Raw genomic sequence first — 22,231 nt, forward strand, 5'->3', positions numbered from 1 at the left:
ATGATCTGTCAAGCTGAGAATGATTATTTCCTGTATGCTTTCCCATCAGAAACACACAACTATGCTCTATATATGTAAAAGTACATACTTAAAAATGAATGCTTGTACGACACATTTAATTCACACCCACTCAGGAATACACAAGCATGCATTCATACACACACACCACTCTGCTGATCATCCCTTGCAGTGTTTGCGTTAGTTCATTGAGTTCTGAATCAAATGTTAGAAGAGTCCGCAGTGCCATGAGAGGGGACAATTAGCCTAATGAAGTGCAGGAGCAAATCACACTCAGTGCTGTGCTAACAGTTGCTCAGTGAATATTCATGTGCTGTTGGCTTTGCAGATGCATTAAAAGGCGGTGCTGCGTTGCTGAATACCAATCGTTACATTTCCACCTGTCGCTCGTCTGCTCCCTCACTGAAGATAATCAGCCTCACTGCTGTTAGCATTTTTTTTTCCTCTGGAGCACATCTCTACTCAAACACAGGCCACATCTGTCACCCAATCCAACAACATCTAGGGGTGTCTATCATCTAAAAACCCAAGTACCCTTTCACCCTACATATATAGAGCATAGTTGTGTGTTTCCCTCTACAAAATATATCATCCTTTTTAAAGGACATAGCACATAATGGCAGACCATGAAGAAGACCAGCTAATTTTGCTTGAGGTGACTGTAGGCTTTACTCTACCCACTATTCCATTTGTGCAGAGTATAAAAATGAAACAATCCTAATGAAAATGTCTGATCCAATTTTTTGCAGGAGCATTTTCACATTGTGTTTTTTATACTACCACTTGGAGTTACCAATAATCAATATTCTGCATCCTGCATACAGAGGGCTTTAACTAGCCAGTGCATTAATTCTCCTATGTGCCCTTTGACTGGTTTTTATCACAGGAAAAAAAAAACAAAAACAGTTTTAAATCTGGTGTCAGTGGCGACATTTCCTATGACAACGTTAGCTAGTTAATATAACTTTGCTTTGAAGGAGCTATTTGTAAGTCTGGCAATCACTACCTTGCCAATGTTAGCATTACCAGCTGTTTACATACTAGTCTTGAGGAAACGTGGCTAGTGCAGCATCAAACTTCTTTCCCTTACTCGCCAAGACCTGTCTCCAGTAGTGAAAAGCAACACAGATGTTTTGCTTCTAGTTCTATCACTTCTTTACTTCTACTAAAGATAGCATGCTAACCAGCTAGCCACAGCCTGACACGCCCCTCTCACCACTTTTCGATAGTGACTCAATGTAGCGTCCAAACTGCCCTGAAGAAGCAGGGCTACTCTAACCTACTGTTAAATGCAATGATGGCTGAAGAACTTGGCAAGCCAACATCACCACCACCCACACTGGTATAGCAAGAGAGGGATAAGAAGAAACAGTGCCACACCAAGAAATAATCCAATGTCATATTAAATTTAAAAGCATGTAGTACTCTGTGCTAATCTCATAACTACTGAATGTGCTCAAAGACATGTATGTCATAACGAGTTATGCAGCCTTCATTTGCAAAAGCAAAACAGTAACAGTCTTAGACACTAGTTACATGAACACCAAATTCACAGAGTACAATATTTGAGATTAATGCTCATACCAGATTCCTGATTTATGACAGAATATATTTTCTGATACAGTTACTGCAAATATCACATTTTATAGAGTTTTATAACTAAAGATTTTGTGTTAAGCATCTGTTCCCCTCTCTGCCTCCACCCTTACAGCTTGTCTCACTCCATGTATTTCTTTCTAGCAGAGCAGGAGACAATTTCATCATTAGTTGCTACTCATCGGTCAGCCGGGCCAGCTTGCTGAGCTGAACAGACTGTGGCTCAGGCTGGCCAGATGGGGGAGAGATTATCCTCCTCTAGATAACATAACGGTATGCAAGCCTTTATTCACAAGCAGACCAGTCAACTCTTTCTAAAACAGCTTGTGGATGATGATGATAATATTTATGATAAGTTTCATTCTTAATACTAACAGCAGGAGCAGTGATGAGAGGAAGAGTAGCAGCAGTATTAGTTAAATAACAGTATTGGTCTTGTCTTGTGCAATAGGTGTTTACAGGGACAAATTTAGAAACTGACATGATTTCTCAAGGCCCACCCATGTCAGAAGTACATTATGTGTATTCAGGATACCTAAGACACTTAAATAAATGTGTCCACCAAATGGCACGATACGCTATGTTATGTAAGATAAGCAATTAGCCAATAAACTAGCAACCAAACAAAGAAACAAAGCAGAGCCAAGCAAACAAACGTGTAAACAAACAACCAATAAAACAGCCTAAGTACTGAGCTGGGTGGGCGAGGCTGAAACAACTCATACATACTGATCCCCTCCAGAGTGAGCCATAAATTTCCTGATAATGACTGTGAGGAAGTTAAAAAAAAAAAAAAAAAAAAAAAAAGTAGGGATGTAGTCATTACTCCAGGGGAAATGTCAGGGGTTGTAGCCAATGAACACAGAAAAAACACAGCATTTCGCCAGCCAAGAGGACAGACAATATGTAACTCAACACTGTCATCTGGAGGCGCTTGGGTGTAAATGTTTCAGGAGGTGATGAAAAACAGGACGACACAGCTCTTCTCCTGTGTTGGTGCTGTTTTCTGTCGCTTCAGCAGCCATCTGGCTCCCATCAAGATTTCTTAACTTTTAGCACAGTAAATACGCCACGTGGGAAAAGGACGTAACAGCCAGCCAGTCTAATTCCTCTAGCTTCGAGCCTCTGTTATTGAATCCACCTTTGCTATTTTTAATCTGTGTTGTGAACACAACTGGAGAATCACTGACTCATCACCTGTTATAAATGGGAGGATATGCACTGCCAAATTCCATTAAAGTCAGCTAAAGCAGAACATAAATAACCAAAGTTTCAGAGAAAACAATGTGGATAAGAAGTTCTGAAGACGTAAAAGCCTAGCTCACAGCAGCATATTTAGCTAATTCAAAAAGCATGAAATAATAACATACTAAAATAGAGCAATATGTGTGAAAGCAAGTAGCCAAAGTTCCCTATTGATGTGGAAAATAAGACTTACCAATTTTTTTTTTTTATTGTCTTTATGTTCAACCTTTTTTTCCCTCACAGACACATCCTTACTCTTTCACATGCTTAGGCCTAGTCAGTGCATCAAAATTATTGACACAAGGAGAGGCTTGTTATTTGATTGTCTGCATCATGGTGAGCACTGACCCTCATCACATAGTTCATACCTACTCAATTTAATGTCTCTCAGTATTTACATTGATCACGAAACTGTCGGCTGCCTGTATAAGGTATGTTATTATTTAAGTTGCAATCAAATATAAAAATTAGGACATAACAGTGTACTGTGTAAACTAAAATGTTTTTCTTTCTACTGTTGCATGAGAAGCTAATCCTGAACTGTTAACACAAAATCCTGTTCATATGCATCTTGTTTTTGTTGAAACTGTGGCCATTTCTCATTCTAAACTTCATCAGCTGATAATAAGCCTCAAAAAATAAAACAGTAGATCGAACTTGGACATCTTTAACAGTTTAGGGAGACTATTATGTTATTCAAAGGAAATCAGGCACACTATCTTCCTTCCCTACACATCACCACTGAAATGCACAAAGTAAATGCATTTTAAGTGTTGATGTTCCAAGATTTTTCTCACTTCAGCACCAACTGAAAAATGTTGGGAACCCCAGGGTTCCGTGAGAATCGGAAAACAACCTGTTGAAAGTAAAGCATGGAATTTTTGGAATGAATTCCTCCTCTAGGCTCAAGAGAAAAAATGTGAGATGCCCCTGAGTGAATACAGATGCAGGATACTGAAACCCGACTGCTCTGCAAACTGGCTGGAACCAGATACTGTACATACACAAACGGTGCATGAATGTCAATATCCTGCTCCCTTGTATATCCAGAATATCAACTGTTTCAGAGATCCCAAGAGCTAAGAAGGACATCGACCTAGAGCATAATTTGAGGCACTTAAGATACTCACCACAGGGTGTATGCAGAAATTGAGCAATTTATGACATATACAAGCCATAGGGAGAAACTAAATACATCCTGCGAACACTAGACACTTTCATACATGCATCACGACTCTGACACTAAAATACAGGCCTCTTTTTAAATAGATATATAAAACAGATTATACATACAGAAGATGCATATATATAAACATGTGGCTATATGAAAGTGGCCTGTGAGAGTAGACTGCTCCTGCTCAGTTTGCTTGAAATGCAAAGTATCTCCTTGATGTTGAGGTTGTTGGGATAGAAAAAGCACTCCATTTTAATTTTTGAATTATTCATCTCTCCTAAGTGGGTTATAATCCATTTAAGGAGCCCCCCCTGTACATGTATGTTAGTGCAAAGAAAACCCAGAAGGAAGAAGAAGGAATAAAAGATGCGTTCTAACCATAAAAAAATATATCAACATTCCTTCTTGTAAATCGTCTGTTTGGACTGGGTTCTTGTATTTTAAAGCTTTACTTGAGAATAGGAATGTCAATCAAGGGCTGACCAGCTCAAAAACAGTCAGAGTTGTAGTTTTTATTCGGCCAAACAGTACTAACATTGGTAAGCTGAAGTTTCAGACAAAGTTCCATAAATATATTCAGCAGAAGTCTGGCCTGTGTTTCTTGGAAGACACCTCAGTGACACCTCATGCACTGGTGCTATGGTTGAAAGGCAACACAAGCAAACAAAACTGCATAAATTTCATATAATTACACACTTAGAGAAACTTACAGTGTAGCTTTTTTTTTTTTTTCATCAAGTTGGAGTATTTTTATGATAGCTTGAGAATGTTTAGCTCCTGTGTTATATGGCAGGGTGTAAAGAGGGTGATGTTTTTACTGAGAAACATGTTACACTTGTTGCCAACTATTCCACAAACTGCACAGCCCCAAGTTTAGAAATTACCCATTCCCAATAATTGACCTATCCTGTTGTGGGAGATCCTTCAAGAGTACCTGCAACAGAGGTGATGTGTGGTTAACATTGCCCTCAACTGACCAAGCTCTAGTGCTGGAGATGCAAATACGTCCGGCATGAGAAAACATCGGCACATACTTTGCGTGCAATTACAAGGCGTTTTAAAACTTGAAGGTCTTCCAGATCTAATAAAAATGACTGTGAATCAAAGCGTGCAGATTATTTCCTTAAATCTACCAACCAGCTCTGCCCAGGTTGTTGTAAACTGTCATTATGTATCATACACACACACCAGCCTTTCTGCAACCACATAGCAAACACTACAGAAATAAAAATCCCAGTTTCAGTCTCTCTTCAGCAGAGGTTATGCCACTTCTTACAATTCTGCTTGACTGTACAACACACCTTTTAAGATCACAAGGCAGACAACCTTCAAAGACAACTTTAATGTGTATAAGACATGAACAACAGATGACACATCAAAGCATACAAAGTGAGTCGACTCTAAAATAAAGATTTAAGAAATGTAAGGGATGCAAACTATAGCAACACCCTATATGTCTGTACCTAGACGCATACAGTATCTCTCAAACTATTAATTTTCAATGACTAATCAAATTTGTTTGGTTTTGAAAATCAGAACAAGGTTTGTGTGCAATCTGTATTTTTGTCTTTTTGAAAGGCATCAAAATGCAAATAAATCTCAAGAGAGTATAATAAAACAATACATGAGAAGATATAGCAGAGCTGCTGATTTTACATCGAAGATCAGATCACTGCTATAATGAGCAGACAATATGATTCATGGCTCCTCAAGTCCCGAAGAAAATAAGATATTGAGGCAGAGACACCACCTTTTTTTTTGCTCTGCCCTTTCTGGGTAGAGAAGTAGAATGGGCTGCTGTAGTCTTGCGTAGAATGAAAGTAGGTGTTTCCCTTAGTCTTGCAGTTGTAGAATCTATGGATGTTTGCCAGAAATGGCTCAACGCAGCATTTCGCAAAAAATCGAGATACGCAGCATTTCCACTGGCTCCAAATTAACCTGCAGGTCTTTGCTGAGGGTTGGTTATTATCGGTCCATCTTGGAAAGTGAGAACCTTTTCCCATCTGTGTCCAAATTAAACAGTCTCCTCAGGTTTCTGTCATGTGAACTACTTCCTCATCCACTTCCTTCCCCTTCATGTCCTTAAAATCATAGGACTGTACTAGGACGTTTAAGGCCCAACGCGGTCCACAGGAGTTATTTTTCACCAGGTTTATTTTACAGCCCTCTCCTTTAAGATGCATGAAGGGAGCAAGGTGGAGAGCAGACATGAGTGAGATGATACACTCCAGCCTGCAAGTTGGAGTATAGTGAGAGATGGAGGCTCATAAAAGAAAAAAAAAAAAAAAACCTTGGTGCCATTTTAGACAGCAGCTCCTATTTTTCTGTAATAACAGTGTAATTAGCCAATAATTACACTAATTACACTGATGCTAATTAGACTGATATTACAGAAACTGGAGTTATATTAAACTCAATTATTTTTTTAGAAGACAGAGATGAGTGCAAAGACCCCATATAGGAGAGCACAGGGGTAAGCAACCAACAGCTGTTGCCCATCCATGGCTAACGCCGAGATGAAGATCTTTGAAGCTGAGAAGCTGCACCAGCCAATGATTGCTGCTGTTAATATAATTCCCATCATGCCCCTAGAGATGACAAAAGGAAGCAGGAAGTTGTCTTTGATTATTTTAACAATTATCTGTAAGAAAAGCATTTACACAGCTTTTTTTGTTTTAATGTGAAACTATAAAAACATCCCGCAAAAGATACACTGTCCTACACATTAATCAAGATGGAAAATGATCACAATGTAGCTGATGTTAACCTATGATCACACGGAGGTTGCACTATACTAATACCATAAAACCCTGTCTGGGAAGTTGATACTACTAGACAGTGTCTAGTAGTGTGGTCTACATAAAGAAAAGCCTTTCCTTGATTTACAGGTTATATCAAAGTCTGTAAACTTAGCTGTTGTCCTGTGTACTCACTGTAAAGAGAAGAGGACTCCGAAGCTGGAGAGGAGGATCATGGGGAGGAGGCAGTATCCCAACACGCTTGCCACACAGCCGAAGGAGACGCCCGTCATACTCATAAGGTTGAGTAGGCAGTACATGCCGAGGCAGCCGATTGCACTGATACCGTATACATAGCCAAACTGGATCTTACCTGACTGTGAATGGAAAGGAGAAAAAAAAAAAAACACTCACAGAGTTAGATATGAATGTTACTACACCTACATAATGACAGCTGTACAGATAGGCATACAGATACAGTATATTGTATATCTATCTATCATTTGCCAATGCTTATTTAATGATTTACCAGCAGGAGTGTCGCTCCGAATGCCAAACAGAAGACCATGGGCCCAGCCAGGTCTGTCTCATTCATGATGCTGCCGTCTGCTGCTTTCATTGGATGGAGCACTGTCAAGGTTTTCTGCCAGATGTGGTCAAAGTTGATTCCTAGTTCTAAGAGACGGGAGAAAAAACACAAAACACACATTAGATATATTGGATACTAGAACTATAATCAAACATAGTCAAGAGGAAAAAATCCATAAAATAAATTCACAAAAGAGCTTGATAGAGATGCAATTACATGCAGCATTTGATACTAGTTTGCTATATAAACCTCAGGTCCTTACAAACCTCTTCACAAATACTCAGACTTTTCAGTCAGAGCTTTTCTTCTCAGAGAAGCTTTCAAGTGTCCTCACTATTACCAGTCACACTCATTTCAGTCTAAAGAACATGAATTGGGTTTGAGTAACTGTCAACATTTTCATGGTCTCAGAGCATTTAGTACAGCCCAGCTGTCAATCTGTCACTGAGCCATAACTGTGTGGCGCCACATGGTCAAGACACAGTTAGAGCGATGGAGATGTATCTCTAGGTCAGCCTGATCTCAGCTCTGTATAACTGATACAGAATCCTCTTTAAATCTGATTTCAGTTTCTCAAAGAGTGAGAAGGATCAAGAGGCTCAGATTTTCACACTGATTTCCATCATGTCCATTACATTCTTCTGCCTTGTTAGCTGTCCATTTACCAAAACACGACTTCACAGCAGTTAGGAGTAGAGACCAGACAGAGTGGTTTAGCAGGTGGTGCTGGAGGAGCCCTCTCTTTGTTGTGTCAAGAGATAAGGCTATTTTATTTCATTAGAGGTTGTTATACTCCGAAGTAATGTAATGTAAAACACATTTAGTAAGGCAGTAGTGCTGTGACTGTTTAGATTTCACATTATGTCCACCAACCAACAAGGAAATAAATTGTCTTATAATGTCATCAGGGTAATTTTTAATAAGGATGCAGGACATGGCTACAAAAGGTCAAGATATGATGAGTAAAGCAGCATTATAAGGAGCATTATGAGTGTCAGTCACACCAAAGAGCTTTTTTCATTAACATAGCAGCCAGTGTCTGATGATATGCCAGCTCCCACCATTAGATGTATAAGAAATTGTGAAAAGCACATTCTGGTACTTTGGACCATATAAACAGCTCTAGTGCATGAAAAATGCTTGAAAAATGCTCTATAAATAAAACGTATTATTATTATCATCATTATCATTATTGTAACTGAAACTAATTACACGGGAAAACACTAAACAGAAAATGCATCTGTATGAGCTGATAACATTGTAGACACAGAAATCATTTAACAACAGTAAAACAGCTTTTATTTACCAGCATTTTGTGTCAAACTTTTCTTAACTTCAACGATATAAACACACACTATCAAAGTGGAAAACAGCGGTTACATTATTGTGATAAAACTGCAGCCATCATCTCTCACACAATTCAATTTTAAATTAGTATGCTACTGGTTTGTGTGTATGTGCACAGCATGTATGCCAATGAAAAGCTTTCTCATGTGTGTAATTAGAGGAAGAATACTGCAAGATTTTGGAAAACTCTGGTGTGCCAATTTTGCAGTCACTCTGGCAACCAGCAGCCTGCTTTTGATCCATCAGGTTTTCTTATTCTATCAAAACTTTCTTGCAGCTAAGAAATTCTCAGACTCTGCTAGTGACTGCAACAGGCGGATGAAACTTTAATTTCACGCCTTTAGACCAGATCTCATGGCCTAGAAGTGAAACTGCAGACTGATTTCAACAGGAACATTATTTATTTTATTTTGGTATTTTGGGAATTTAACTGGTGTTGTTGTAACAGTAACTTGCAAATATTTCAAAAGCTGGTAAACAGTACAGCTACTGATTACTTTCAATGACTGCAACCAAGGTTTTGAGTTTTCAGAAGTAATATGAAACAGAGAACATGTTGTAAAGATTGCAATAAACTAACAGAATAATAACAAACAAGTATATTTAGCACAGTTTACAATGCACAATGAGAAAAATTATAGGAAGCAAGAGAAACTGTATGAGCCGAGGAGCTATGCGGAGGAGTGTTTCACCTACCTTCTAGCAGCGGTGGCTCGTCATCAAAGCTGCTGCTGTACATGGACTGTGATGGGGATGGGGTGTAGGTCTGTGTGGGCTGGAAAATTTGTCCTGTGTATGGCTGCTGAGGTTGCATCATCCCTGGGGAAGAGTAGCCCATGGGCTGGGAGTAGTCATACTGACCATATGGCCTGGAAAACAAAATAACAATAATGTTCAGCAGGACTCTTTAGCTGAGAGACTGCCCATTTCTTCTTTATAACTCCAAGTTGCTCTTCAAAGATGATTTTCAGTGGGGCAGTGTTAGCATTTAAAATCTCATGTAAGAAAGGTGTTTTTTTATTTATCATTTGACATACTTGCCCTTCAGCTTTTCCTATCCTCCTACCTACCTCCAACCTTACCCACCCAAAATACCAGTTCAGGTGTTATTTTCTAACTCACTTTAACACTAAAAAAGATGCTAAATGAGGTGTTAAGACCGGTAAGAAAAGGTTAGTCTTCAGCAGCAGAAATAGCACATAAATGAATAACAATGTTGCTCTTCAAGATGTTCAACAGCTGAGAAAGAATCAGGTAAAAAGGGCTTGCTTTACTTACTTGTTATAGGGGTTGTCTGCGTTGCCATAGCCATAGGTGGCCTGGCTTTGGTCATCTACGCTGTAGCTTGACTGGTAAAAGTCTGTGTTAAAGTTGTCAAACCCAGACATCTCTCACTCTGGCAGAAACACAGGGACAGAAACAGGAGTATAACTGATCAGTTAGGATGATTATTTTGGTCTGCAGTGAGGTATTTATCTTAATCCCCACACATACACAGTACCCATATACTATATATTACACAATCTCGGCCAGCTTTGTTCACTTCCTGTTACAGCAATGCTAATGTCCAATTTTGCTGTTTGTCAATATCAAAGCATAAAGATTTTGATGTGAAAAGATGTCACCAACATTAAAAAGTAGCCTTTCGTCAAATGTTAATGGACTGCTACTTTTTATTTCACTATCTTATTTCAACTTTAAACACGAAAAACTGAAAACAGTATTTGTGTCGTGCAGAAGTTTGGAACCCTAGTTCCTCATAATGCCATCTACTCTTCTTTGCAGATCACTTCAAGGTCTGAGATATTTTTAAACTGTCTTGCACACCAAACATGTTTAAGTTCCACCCACTAATTGCCAATAATGTTCAGGCCAGGGGGAATGTGAGGGTCACACCAAAGCTGCAGCTAGAGTTTCTTGAAACAGTCAAGTAGTACATGGTGGATTTTGAGGTCTGTTTTGGAGTCCTGTTGTAGAGACCAGCCTCTTTTCAGTTTCACTTTCTTGACTGAGTGCAGGAGATTTGCATTCAAAATTTTCTGATGTTTAAAGGAATCTATACTTGTGTATCCCGTGTCACTGGCTGCCACAAAACCCCAAAGCAGAACATTTCCATCCCCATGACTAACAGCTGGCAAAGGTAAGGTTACACAGGACTGACTTGGTAGGGTGCCCAAACGTATACAAATGCTACAATTACTATTTGAATGTTTGCTATTTACAAGTTTATTTAAAAAGACTAATTGCATTAATATTCCATGAAACAGCAACAGAACATTTAATTTGATCTATGAATAGTTTTCACAGATAATGAAGCAACTTAAAGGCATTACAAGGAACATAGAATCTTCAAGCCAACATCCCTACCAAGTGATGAAATTCCGTTATACTTTAAAAAGCGGTCATGAAAACATCACCAGTCTGCAAGTCGTAGACTTGAAAAATTGCTAACGTGCCTAACGTTAACCACCGCTACGGGACAAGAGTTGACGTCTCAAATAAACCATTTAAACGCGTAAATTTGCAAAGTTAAATATGAGGAGAGCGGTAATACTCAAACCATTGTCACTGGAATAACGTTACCTCCCTGATTCAAACTTAACTGTGAGCTGAAGTGGGTAGCGTATTAAGCTTCACAAACAACACCGAGACAAAATTGTATGTTAAAAGCATATGATTTAAAACTGTATCAACTATCAAATGACTCGCCAATCACACTTACCTAGAAGAACAATTAATCTTGTCAAAATAAGCTGCTAATCTTTGGGTGGCTAACGTACCGTTAATTCTGCGGCTAAATGCTTAGCTAATGCTAGCTATCTGACGGTTGTGGAGACCTGGCATGCATTTTATGCACATAATGTCAGCGATAGCTTTAATATTAGACACATAAAATCATTATTCGTGAACTATAAAAGTGTAGCAAGCGCTAAAACTTACCTGTGATTTCTGATAAACCCACCCAGTGCGATGCCAACTTGGTTGCGGCTGCTACGTGTCAGGAGAAAGGTAAATCTTCCGGGTTGATACGTAGACGACGGGAAGTCGTTAGGGACACTGACAAATTGCCTTTTGCGGAAAATGTGGCGCATCCTACAGACGAATAATGGCATTACAACATGATCACCGACTGCATGAATTTACCAGCAGGGCGAATGTACAGTATGAATATACACTCACTTAGCACTTTATTAGGAACACCTACGCCTGCTTAGTGATGCAATCATGTGGCAGCAGTGCAATGCCATACAGATAAGGGTCTGGAGCTTCAGTTAATGTTCACCCCAAACATCCCCGAGGGGGAAAAATGTATTACTGAACCTACTGATCTCCTGAGATTTTTTCACACAACAGTCTCTGTAGAGCTTACTCAGAATGGTGCGAAAAGCAAAAACCATCTGTTGAGCAGTGGGCCTGTGGATGGAAATGCCTTGTTGATGAGAAGGGCCAGAGGAGAATGGCCAGATTGGTTCAAGTTGACAGCTACAGTAATTCAGATAACTCTTCACAGCTACAGAGAGCAGCTGGACAACACGTTGAGACCTAAACCCCCCACCCCTGTCTGCCAAGAAGAATGAGCATAGTACATTTTACAAGATCATGGATGCTGTGCAAATGTCACAGGAATAGGCTATTAAGTGCTAGAGTACCAACAAAGCACAAGGTTACTTGCTAGTGTGTACGGAAACATTACAAGTTGTTAGCAATATGCAATTCTTTGTATAATGAATGATAAACAAATACAAGGGCTGGGGAAAAAATATATTGAATTTACAAAGAGATATGGTTAGACATGTCAAACTATTGTCTGTTTTGTCCACCACAGTAGGCAAGGGATCCTACTGGGTTCTGACTCATCGTTTGACAAAACCACAGTTTAATGGCAACAGAGACAGAGGGTAGAGGATGATTTAACTGGACAAGTGCGGAGCTCCCGGCAAGAACAAAAGGTAGTTTCTTTCATCAGGAAGCAGAGGAGCACATCGATCATTCTGCCTGCGCGGGAGAGCTGCACCGCTACCAAATACTGCGGGCGGATCCATCCTCTTTGATGATGACAGATAATGTAAAATAACGGACTGATGACCTCTGCTGAGAGGAAATAGGGACAGGGGGGATGACAGGCAGAGACAGATGTGGGTGTGACCTGTAATGAATGGCAGACTCCAAATGAAGGACAGAAACAAAAGGTTGATTTGTGGGATTGAGTGTTACAGGCCCTTACTTTTCTGTGCTGCAATTGATTTGAATTCTTGGAGAGGACCGCTAGATGATGTTGCTACCATTACTTCACTTCTTCTTCAGCCTGTTATCACAAGACACTCTTAGCGGAGGCAAGCCCACCACAGGCTGATCAGAACTGGATCAATGTCTCATGGTTATAGCTTCTAGATGGCCACTTGGCAGCCAAGACAGCATCTCTGCTTTTCAGCCACAGCTTCTTCTGTGTTCAGCGGCATTGGCAAGTACTTTGATTGCCCTCCCATGGGCCTGCCCTCTGACTCCAACTTCCCCCTGAAGCCTTGCAGTGGAGCTGCTTACAAGGCCCCTGCGACCCACCTCAGCTGGAAGCACTCTTACATTCCAGCCTTGCTCCCCTGCCTCAGCTGCCAGGTTGGTGTACTGCAGGTTTTTTTTTCCCGCTCATCCGAAACATCCGACCAGATCCAGTCACAGGTTGGTTGTTGCAATATTTGGATGGGAAGGGGAGTCTCTGGGCTAGATCAACCTGCATTTTCCATTCCCTGACTGTGTTCAGTGGGCATGAGTAGTCTTTCATCTTTATATTTAAAAGTCAAGAGAATACAACGTAGATATCAATTCAGATATAAATATAAAATGACCAAAATTGATCTTTCTGTGGTACTGGAAAACTTGGAAATTAATATAAATTGATGTAACATTTGTAACTACTACTATCTTGGCTTCTCACCCAGGACTTATTAAAACTGGATTATTTCTTCCTCTGTGCTGAAACAAAAACACCTTTGACATTCATAACAATATAATGTTTGAATTTCAGCCATACATTAAGTGGTGCAGTGTTAAAACTAAATTACACAGACTTGGCTCTGCTCCTTGCCTGAAGTTAGAGAAGGAGAAATGGGAAAAATAATACTGTGGAAAAAGGCGTGAGAGGAAACTTTCTCATTATTTATAGGAAACATATTGAGCATTTTCCATCTCTGACAGAGAAACTGATCAAGTTATTGGTCTCAAACACAAATACACCAAGACACCTTTTGGACAAAGCTGCACAAAAGCAGTTGCATCAGCAAGGTTGCACGAGTCAGGAGAAAATTTTCTCGCCAGGAAACTTTGTGGCCATCTGTCATATTTTGTTTCCTGTTGAAGGCAATGATGGCAAGTAGACTTTTTGTTAAATCACTTGTTCTAAGATAGCTCTGAGACAGTTCCATTGAAGTGTTTTTTATGTTGAAGGACAGGCAAATGCAGCTCATAGCATATGAAAAGTTGGGGTGGATGAGAAAAAACACAAAAAACAACAGAGGAATATCATTAACAAAGCTCTCAGCTGTGCAGGCCTGACTTGGATCATTTCCCTGCTACATGATGAACAAAATCAATTTGATGCACGAAACGTGAACTCCTACAGCAAACACCCATGACTAATCATAAGCAGAAATGAGTCGCCTCCCCTCCATTGCCTCTCATCTTTCTTTAGACTTTTAATCATTTCTAAACTTGAAGAACGTGTCTTTCCTCTTAATCCACTTAATGAAAGAAAATTGAAAAGTGCCAGAGAGGGTAATTGAATTTAGGGCAGTGTATTGCCATGTGCTGTCATAATTGCCTTCTTTTTATAAAGACTCTGCTGTAATCCTGCTGTCACTGCCTGGGTGGATGAGTGGATTAAAACTACTGAATTTCCTCTACTGCAGCAACCTCTTGTCTCCAACCACCTACTGTACCCTCAATTAAGATTTCTCTCTCCACCTCTCCGGGATCAAGGAGAAAGGAAAAAGCGATCTAGCTATCTTACAAAAAAGATGCCGATAGATGATAATTTGCCTCCCTCTGCACACAACATAAAAAACACACAGCTCTATTTTTATAGTAGAAATAGATGCACACGTTTCCTCAGAACATTTACAAGATTAAATTCCTTTAATTCAACTAATTCAATTTCCTGCCTCCCCACATTATGACTGCTGCACAGATCATAAATTAATAGGCATCTGGTTCTTGGTGTGGTCCTTTTTCTGGAGCAGCTTTCTCTCTGTCTGTGACTGAGCTACATAAACACTAAAATAACAATCGGCAGCCGAGGAGTTTGTGAAATTTGTTTGTTCCAAAATGAGATTTCCACCCACTCGAGATTCAACAGTTTCTGACAAAATGAAAGTCAACATAAAAATACATTTCTTTGTAGAACATATTGATGATACTAGCAAAGCCAAAACATTTAAATAGGGCAAAAATATTAAATTAAGGTGTAATTAAGTTTATGTAAAAACAATTTTGTTCAATTTTCTTCTTCAAATGAATGTGCTTTCAGTTTTTCCAGTAATCATATTATTCTGAGGAATTCTTGCTGGAACAGAGACACTACCTAGAACACACAAAAAATGTGCATCATACACAAATACACAATACAGTGCATAATGTTAATGATAAAAATGTGTTTCACTGAGATATCCATGCTTCATTTCTTAGCCTACATTTTATCCTAAATGAACACATGCATCATTAAGCAAGTGTCATTTCATTTAAACCTTTGATTCTGAAATGGTAAACAAGAAGCCCTAATACAGGAGTGATGCTTTCTGGCGGGAGTATACTGTGGAGTTTTGCCATCCTCTTCTTATCTGCCTCTGGCTGGCATCAGGGACAGCACCAGTCGACCCACGAGTGTTCTACCTGTCAAAACAGATTTAGAAGCTTCTATAATAAGTCTTATATTATAAACAGTTGCATGGCCTTGGCTCTCCCTCCTCTTCCATCCTACCCTCACAGCCACCCTGCCAAGTTTCACTTCCCAGTTCCCTTAACTTTTTGTTTGTGGGGTGTTTGTGAGGTATGTCCATGCTGGACATAAATTTGCTTTATCCCAGTGGATTAATGTTACAGTATTTTGTTATTGCAGATCAAATTAAGGAAAATCAATATTTTTTCCACATGACAGCATCTTGGGGATTGTTGTTTATAGCATCTTCCAGAGTGCAGAATCCATATCTTACAATTAAACCCCCATATCCTTCAAGTTCTTACACTGGTGATGCAAATATCAATTTGAGATTGATCTTTGCATCAACTTTGATGCAAAGATCAATGTGTTTGGATAGAGAACTGCTAATAAGCAATATTTTGTGTCAATATGTAATATCTTTAAACTAGCAGATTTCGGAGTTCCACATATACATATTGTAAGAAAAAGACCCTGAAATCCACAAGCACTGCTACTGCAATAACAAAATAAGCAATAATAAAATGAATATTAAATGTCTGAAAAATGTATTAAAAGTAAATCTGACAAGGCTGATAAAAAGTCAGTACCACCAGTCTAACTGTAATACTCACCATCTGAAAAGTTTCTCTTTTCTTCCTGAGTGTATTTTTCAATCTAACTGAAACAAATCATTTGACAGAGGTGAAAGTGGGTCCAAGACTGAGGCAGAAATTTCTTATGGGACTCCAGTAGAATTGCCATCTCATGTTATCTGATCATCAGTCTGGCCACTCAGCACCAGAAAAATCCCTCCCTCAGATACTCTCAAATGGTTTTATGTCATCGGTTCATGATGTTTAACGCATTTCAGAGGTTCCAGAAGTTATGATGAAGCTTTGCCTGCTTTTTCGGCCTGCTCCCTCAACTGGTCTCTTCTATTTTCTACTCCTTCCTATATTTGCCAGAATGGTTTTTGACAGTCCTCTGAGAACAGGTATGATCTTGTTGCCTTCAGCTATGTTTTCTTCTCTTAACTAGATGGCAGGTGAGAAAAAAATGACAGCTGTGTATCTCTTTCATTGGATGCAGTGTCCACTGTTGCATTATTAAAGTTACTGTCAGTGGAGAGATAAATATCAGTCCTTTTAATGATGGATTTCTCCCGGTTTGACTGTTGAGTGTCATTGCTGAAAGATGAGTCTAGACAGGAGCCCTTGCTCTTGATTTACTATTTTTTTGTTGTAAGATTTGCAACAAACAACAGCTTTAAGTGGTAATATCGCAGTAAGATTTGAGTCCATCAACAGGAAGAATCCCACAAATGCAAATAACCTTGAAAATACATCGACTGTAACAATATTCAGCATTGTCAGTTCTTTTGTGCATAAACAAATGATGCTGTGCACAGTGAATGACAAGTGTTTTACACTGCAAACAAAGCTACAATAACAGCTTAAAAAGACTTGTAATTCCTGTTGACTCTCTCTTTTTGTTTGTTTGTTTGGGGTGTCCCCACTGGACATTAATGCTTTCCTGATGAAATTACTGATGGCAGGAGAAACCCACCAACACATTCAATTATACATCTTCTACTCACTATTCGTCACGTTCGGTTTCTCACACATGCAGAAATTATTCATTTTCACTCTGTGTGCAGAGAACTTCGCACAGTTCTTGAGTGCTCACTTCATTCATTTCACTTTACACTACATTGTAGTTTGTCAGCTATAGATGGAAGGATGCTCTGTAAAGTGGCGCATATAAATTCTGTTAATATACATATTAGATTAAGAGGAAAATTAATACATTAATGTTTAATTATATACTGAACATCCTTTAAAACATTTAAATCAAATCGCTGATTAACTGAAGAAGAAGAAACTAAAACCCCCTTTAAACACCTTTTAGAGGGGTTTTACAGTTCAAAGGACTTTTGGAGATTTGGCCCCATCAAGAGATTTGTCACACATTGAGGACCTGCGTAAACCACCCTTTAATCCCAAGAGTCGGGGAGTAATGCCTGGAAAATAGTGAAGGGAGGGAGGGAAAGAAAGAGAGAGAGAGAGAGAGAGAGAGAGAGAGAGAGAGAGAGAAAGAGAGAGAAAAAGAGAGAGAGATTGTGCTTCGACACACTCACACATACACTAACACTCTCCTACACACTCACAGAGACAGAAATACACACTGCAGGAGAGCTGACTGCGGCAGTAAACTAGCACAGCTATCTACCCGTCCACAGTGTTCCCACATGGCCTTTTACGCTGGCAGAGGGAGACTGGGTGCTTAGCAACATCTCATCTGCATGGTTTGCCAAATCAACAGGGTCAAGATCCCTTTAGGCTTGGAGAACTTCACTGCACTGTGCACTGCCAAGGGGCGGCCTGAGAGATGGAGGGAATGGTGCAGATATGGGCTGACTCTCTTCTTGGCAAAAATCCCTGCTTTAGTTGCTTAGTCTCAGTATTTAGCCTCCAGGGTTGGAAAACACAGGTTGCTGATAAGAAGTGATCACCTGTTTCAACCGTTTCACAGTTTCTCTTGTTTCTTGATTCAAAAAGATTTGAAACAAACTGAAAGTATTGGAAGCAGTTTGACTGATTTAACCTCAGTTACATAATATTTTCAGTTTTATATTTCATTCACCAAATGAGTGGTCAAGATGTTTTTTTTTCCCTTGGCCAGCTCTCCTCTCTTAATTATCTCTTGCGGTTATTTTTGAGTTGGGTTCAAACATAAGCTGGCAGAGACCAGTCAGAGCTGCCCAAAGTCTGAAATAGCTTAAATCTCCAAATCAAGTCTGAATGGGAGACACTGGGGAGTTGTATAAAAGCAAATTACTGTTTGTTATGGGTTACCATCACATTTCCACAACACCCATTTTGTCATCGTCCTAAAGAACATCATTTCTAATTAAACACAAGCAGAATGACCTCAACGCAATTAAATAACAAGGTTTATTTTAAATGTAACTAACGCAGCAGAGTTCAATACTAATGTGTTTTCATAACATTAAATGCATCGTTAAGTACTACATTAAAATTAAAACACGTACACTGTGTTTTATTTCAAATGGGTTGTGTGACATGCTGCTGAACTGTAGACCACATTGTGCTGCAGATGTCACTTTACCTTTGGGAAGGGTTTAATGTGCAGTGAGTCTATATGATCTGACATGAATTCTGACTGAATGGCTACTCTGTACACGGTCATCACGGCTCATCTGCTATCCACATAGAAAGATGAGTCAGTATACACACACACACTGACTCAATGGATGTTTTTTTTTTCCTTTAACAAATGAAGAGATATTTCTTCCTTCGCCGCAAAGCTGTCAGATCCTCCGCCCCCTCCCATCCTTTCACTACACCCACAACTTGATCCTGGCCAACTGCTTTCCAAGTCCCACATGGTGCAAACTGAATCAAAGACCAGCTACTGTATGATTCACACAAAACCTACTGGTTTTAATACTGCTTACAAGTTTAATGCAAATCTGCTATTTCCTTTGTAACAAAGTGGAAAAGAACATTGTGTTGTTGTGGTTGTGTTCTTGCTAAAAAAATTACTGAGTCATACAACTGTTTATAAATCATAATACATAATTACCACCTGATGTTGCGTTGTCTCTTTTTTTTAAAAATCAACTTTATTCCTAATAATTATAACAAGGTTTGCACATCTCTTTGGAGCTTGTAGATTTATAGGCCTCATTGAGCTGAACATGCAACTCGTTTCTGAGTAAAATAAATATTTGCATATTATTACTACAGTCTACTACAGTCAGTAACAGAGGAAATGTATTGCTCTATTTATTATCCATGGTGGTTATGTTATGTATGTATGTGTGTAGTCATGCAAATTACTGACAATATGTGATGGTTTTTGCATATACCTTGCAAATATACATGTTGCACTCGTTTTTACAACTATTGGCGTCTTTGGGGTTGTAGGGTTGTAGAGCGCCAACATGCCAGATGCTGGTGTTCAGGGAAAGAGCTGGCGCCTTTGAATGAGAGGCATGAACATGGCTTTCCCCAGCTCCTCCAGGAAAAGCCTCTTTTTGAGTGTTTTCTTCTGATTCCAGCCTCCGTTTGTACTATAGAAGCATCGTGGGCTGACATGTCGAGGATGTTGAAAAACACCACCAAGGGCCATTGAGCAGCCATTCTTTTACATGAAGATATGCCAGTAACCTGCAACAATAAAACACTGAATACATACAAGTGGTATTTCATGTCTTACAAAGTAACATGTGAAATATTGCCTGCAGGTCATCACATCTAAAAACGTATTTCCATATTCAAATGAAGAAAATTTGATACATGGTGTTTAATTAGGTAATTCAATGTAAAAAAAACCCATTTTGATGCCATTACTGAATGTGCATACAAAACATCTGGTAATTACATGAGAGTTAGTGGATAAAAAGCAGCCTACCTTATAAAAATTGTCAACTTTGTCTTTGATTTTCTTGTAGTCTAGAACAGGATATGGCATCTTGTCCTTCCTTGTTCTCACAGTGTCATCAAAGTGCTTGCTGCTCATCAGAGGGACATTTTTGTTTCTCTTAGGACAGACTGACATGAAGAATGTGCATCTCTGTGAAGGCAAACTTAGATGAAAATTGAGTCTCGTCCTCTGCGGCCAGTGGTGCAGGAGGGCGTTCAGGCTTGTTCTGTCTGACTGTCCCCACTGTAGTCAGTGTCTTCCATAGCAGCTCTTGGCTGAGGTCATGCGAAGTAAGGAGATTATCATGTGACGTTGTACCCCTGGAGACCTGCTGTCATGTCCGGGACCACACGCTTGGCCTGATTCTTCTCTTGCGCTCTACCAGCAGGTTTGCCTTTGCACACTCACGTGGTCCAGGCGTAGCTGGTCCTGGTATCACACACTGCCCAGTTCTTGATCCCGTATATCCTAGGTTTACTTGGCATATACTGCTTGAATGGGCAAACGTCTTGGATGGCAGCAGGCTTGTTGCGTTGGCGATGGCCAAGTCGAGTATCTTTACTGTCAGAACGGATTACCCGTGACAACATATGAAAGATCTACAATGACATGGTTGTGTGAGAAAAATGCCTGACCAGACCCTGCATACCATAAACTAGAGTGGGATCTACATACACAAGACACAATCAACCCATGTTTGTGTGGACATCTGTCCAGTCCACCTCCTTCCAGTTCTCTTTGAACATCCACTCCAAATGCCAAAGCTCAGGGCCTCAAAGCATCATTATTAAGTCAGTAAATGTTGCATTCCTGTTTTGTGTACAAAGTCATGAATGCAAAAACACACAGGCTGGTTGTCGCAAAGCGATATGTACAGAAGTTTCTTCCTCACCATAACCATAGTACTGTGTGCCCACACACAAGTAATCACAACTACAGTATGTGTTTGAAGAAACAGAAAACATGTAGCAAAGGGAATTTTAATAATAATGGTAATTTCAGTTGTGCCTGTGATAGAGTGGTGATGTGAAGGTACCAAATCCCTGACCTAATGCACGCAGGGATAACCCTCAACAGGATAAATGGCTAGAAGACAGTTGATGGATGAATGAATTAACAGTTGCTTTTGGGTGTCCTGTAGTTCACTTGTCTACCAGTAAACATGTCTGTCTGAAAAAGATATGTAATGCTATAACACCAGTTCTAATAAGTAAATGACTTGCAGATAAGAGGCAAAAGCTTTGCAGTCATAACTCTAATACAGTCCCGTATTTTGTTTTGTTTTGTCAATCAGCGTTTTGGCACATATTGCCTTCTTGACAGTTAAAGCCACAGTATTATAGTATATAGTAGTATATGAGTATATGAGGCAGGAGATTTAAATCAATGTTATAAGTCCATAGAGAGGCAATTTGTAGCTGAGAAAAGCCTCCAATAAAGTAAAGTAAATCCACACTACACTAAGCTAAGAAAAGGATAAAATCACTAGGAGGAAAAACATTGGGATGCTTACAGTTAAATCTAGCAAGTTTTAGTTACAGAATAGTCTACAAGAAAGCACATGAATACACGCATCGAAACAACATCTGTTGTGAAAAAAGTTGTGAAAAGGTATGAACATGTGTGTCCTCCAAGCAGATATGTAAATCATAGATCCTCCTAGAGGATATGTTATCAACTGGGTCTGAACCTACAAATGAAAACATTACAAATATGTTCTGAGCTTCATTTAGCGTCATCATCTAACATCATTCCTGATGTCAACTCCACAAATTAGAAGCAACAAATAAACACAAGAATAACTCCTGGCTCAACTGGCTGCAACCAAAATAGCGCTGGATCCATATTTCCCTGTTCTGTTTAGACTTGGCTCCAAGGATACATCCTCTTTCTTGATGCCTTTACCAGTGCACTGAACAACACACACACACACACACACACACACAAACACACACCGAGAGACACCTGCAGAGTCAGTGTTGGTGAGTGGGATGACAGCTCTGCTGCTGTGTTGCTGGCCAGGAGACAAGCTGACAAGTTCAACTTCCCGGTTCGCTGTGGCGTCTTGGAGGCTTCTACTTATCCTGGCTCCAGGAGTTGCTTGTCTTGTCCCTCAACATCCTGCTCTGCTTGGGCTGCCAAAGTCCTTAATGTTTAGTGGGCTT

At 39.6% G+C, this 22,231-nt stretch overlaps 1 protein-coding gene across 1 annotated transcript; it reads right to left on the reverse strand.

Moving 5' to 3' along the window:
• Positions 1–5,356: 5,356 nt before the first annotated feature.
• On the reverse strand, positions 5,357–11,757 carry yipf5 (Yip1 domain family, member 5). The gene is made up of 6 exons (XM_018692418.2): positions 11,648–11,757; positions 9,986–10,103; positions 9,404–9,576; positions 7,301–7,446; positions 6,967–7,148; positions 5,357–6,621 (listed from the first exon to the last, which is right to left on the reverse strand). The coding sequence occupies exons 2-6, from the start codon at positions 10,093–10,095 to the stop codon at positions 6,459–6,461; spliced, it is 774 nt and encodes a 257-aa protein (XP_018547934.1). The 5' UTR covers positions 10,096–10,103; positions 11,648–11,757; the 3' UTR covers positions 5,357–6,458.
• Between the last annotated feature and the right edge of the window lie 10,474 nt (positions 11,758–22,231).

This window comes from Lates calcarifer, linkage group LG20 (genome assembly GCF_001640805.2).
Source record: "Lates calcarifer isolate ASB-BC8 linkage group LG20, TLL_Latcal_v3, whole genome shotgun sequence".
In the NCBI taxonomy this organism is placed as follows: domain Eukaryota; kingdom Metazoa; phylum Chordata; class Actinopteri; family Centropomidae; genus Lates; species Lates calcarifer.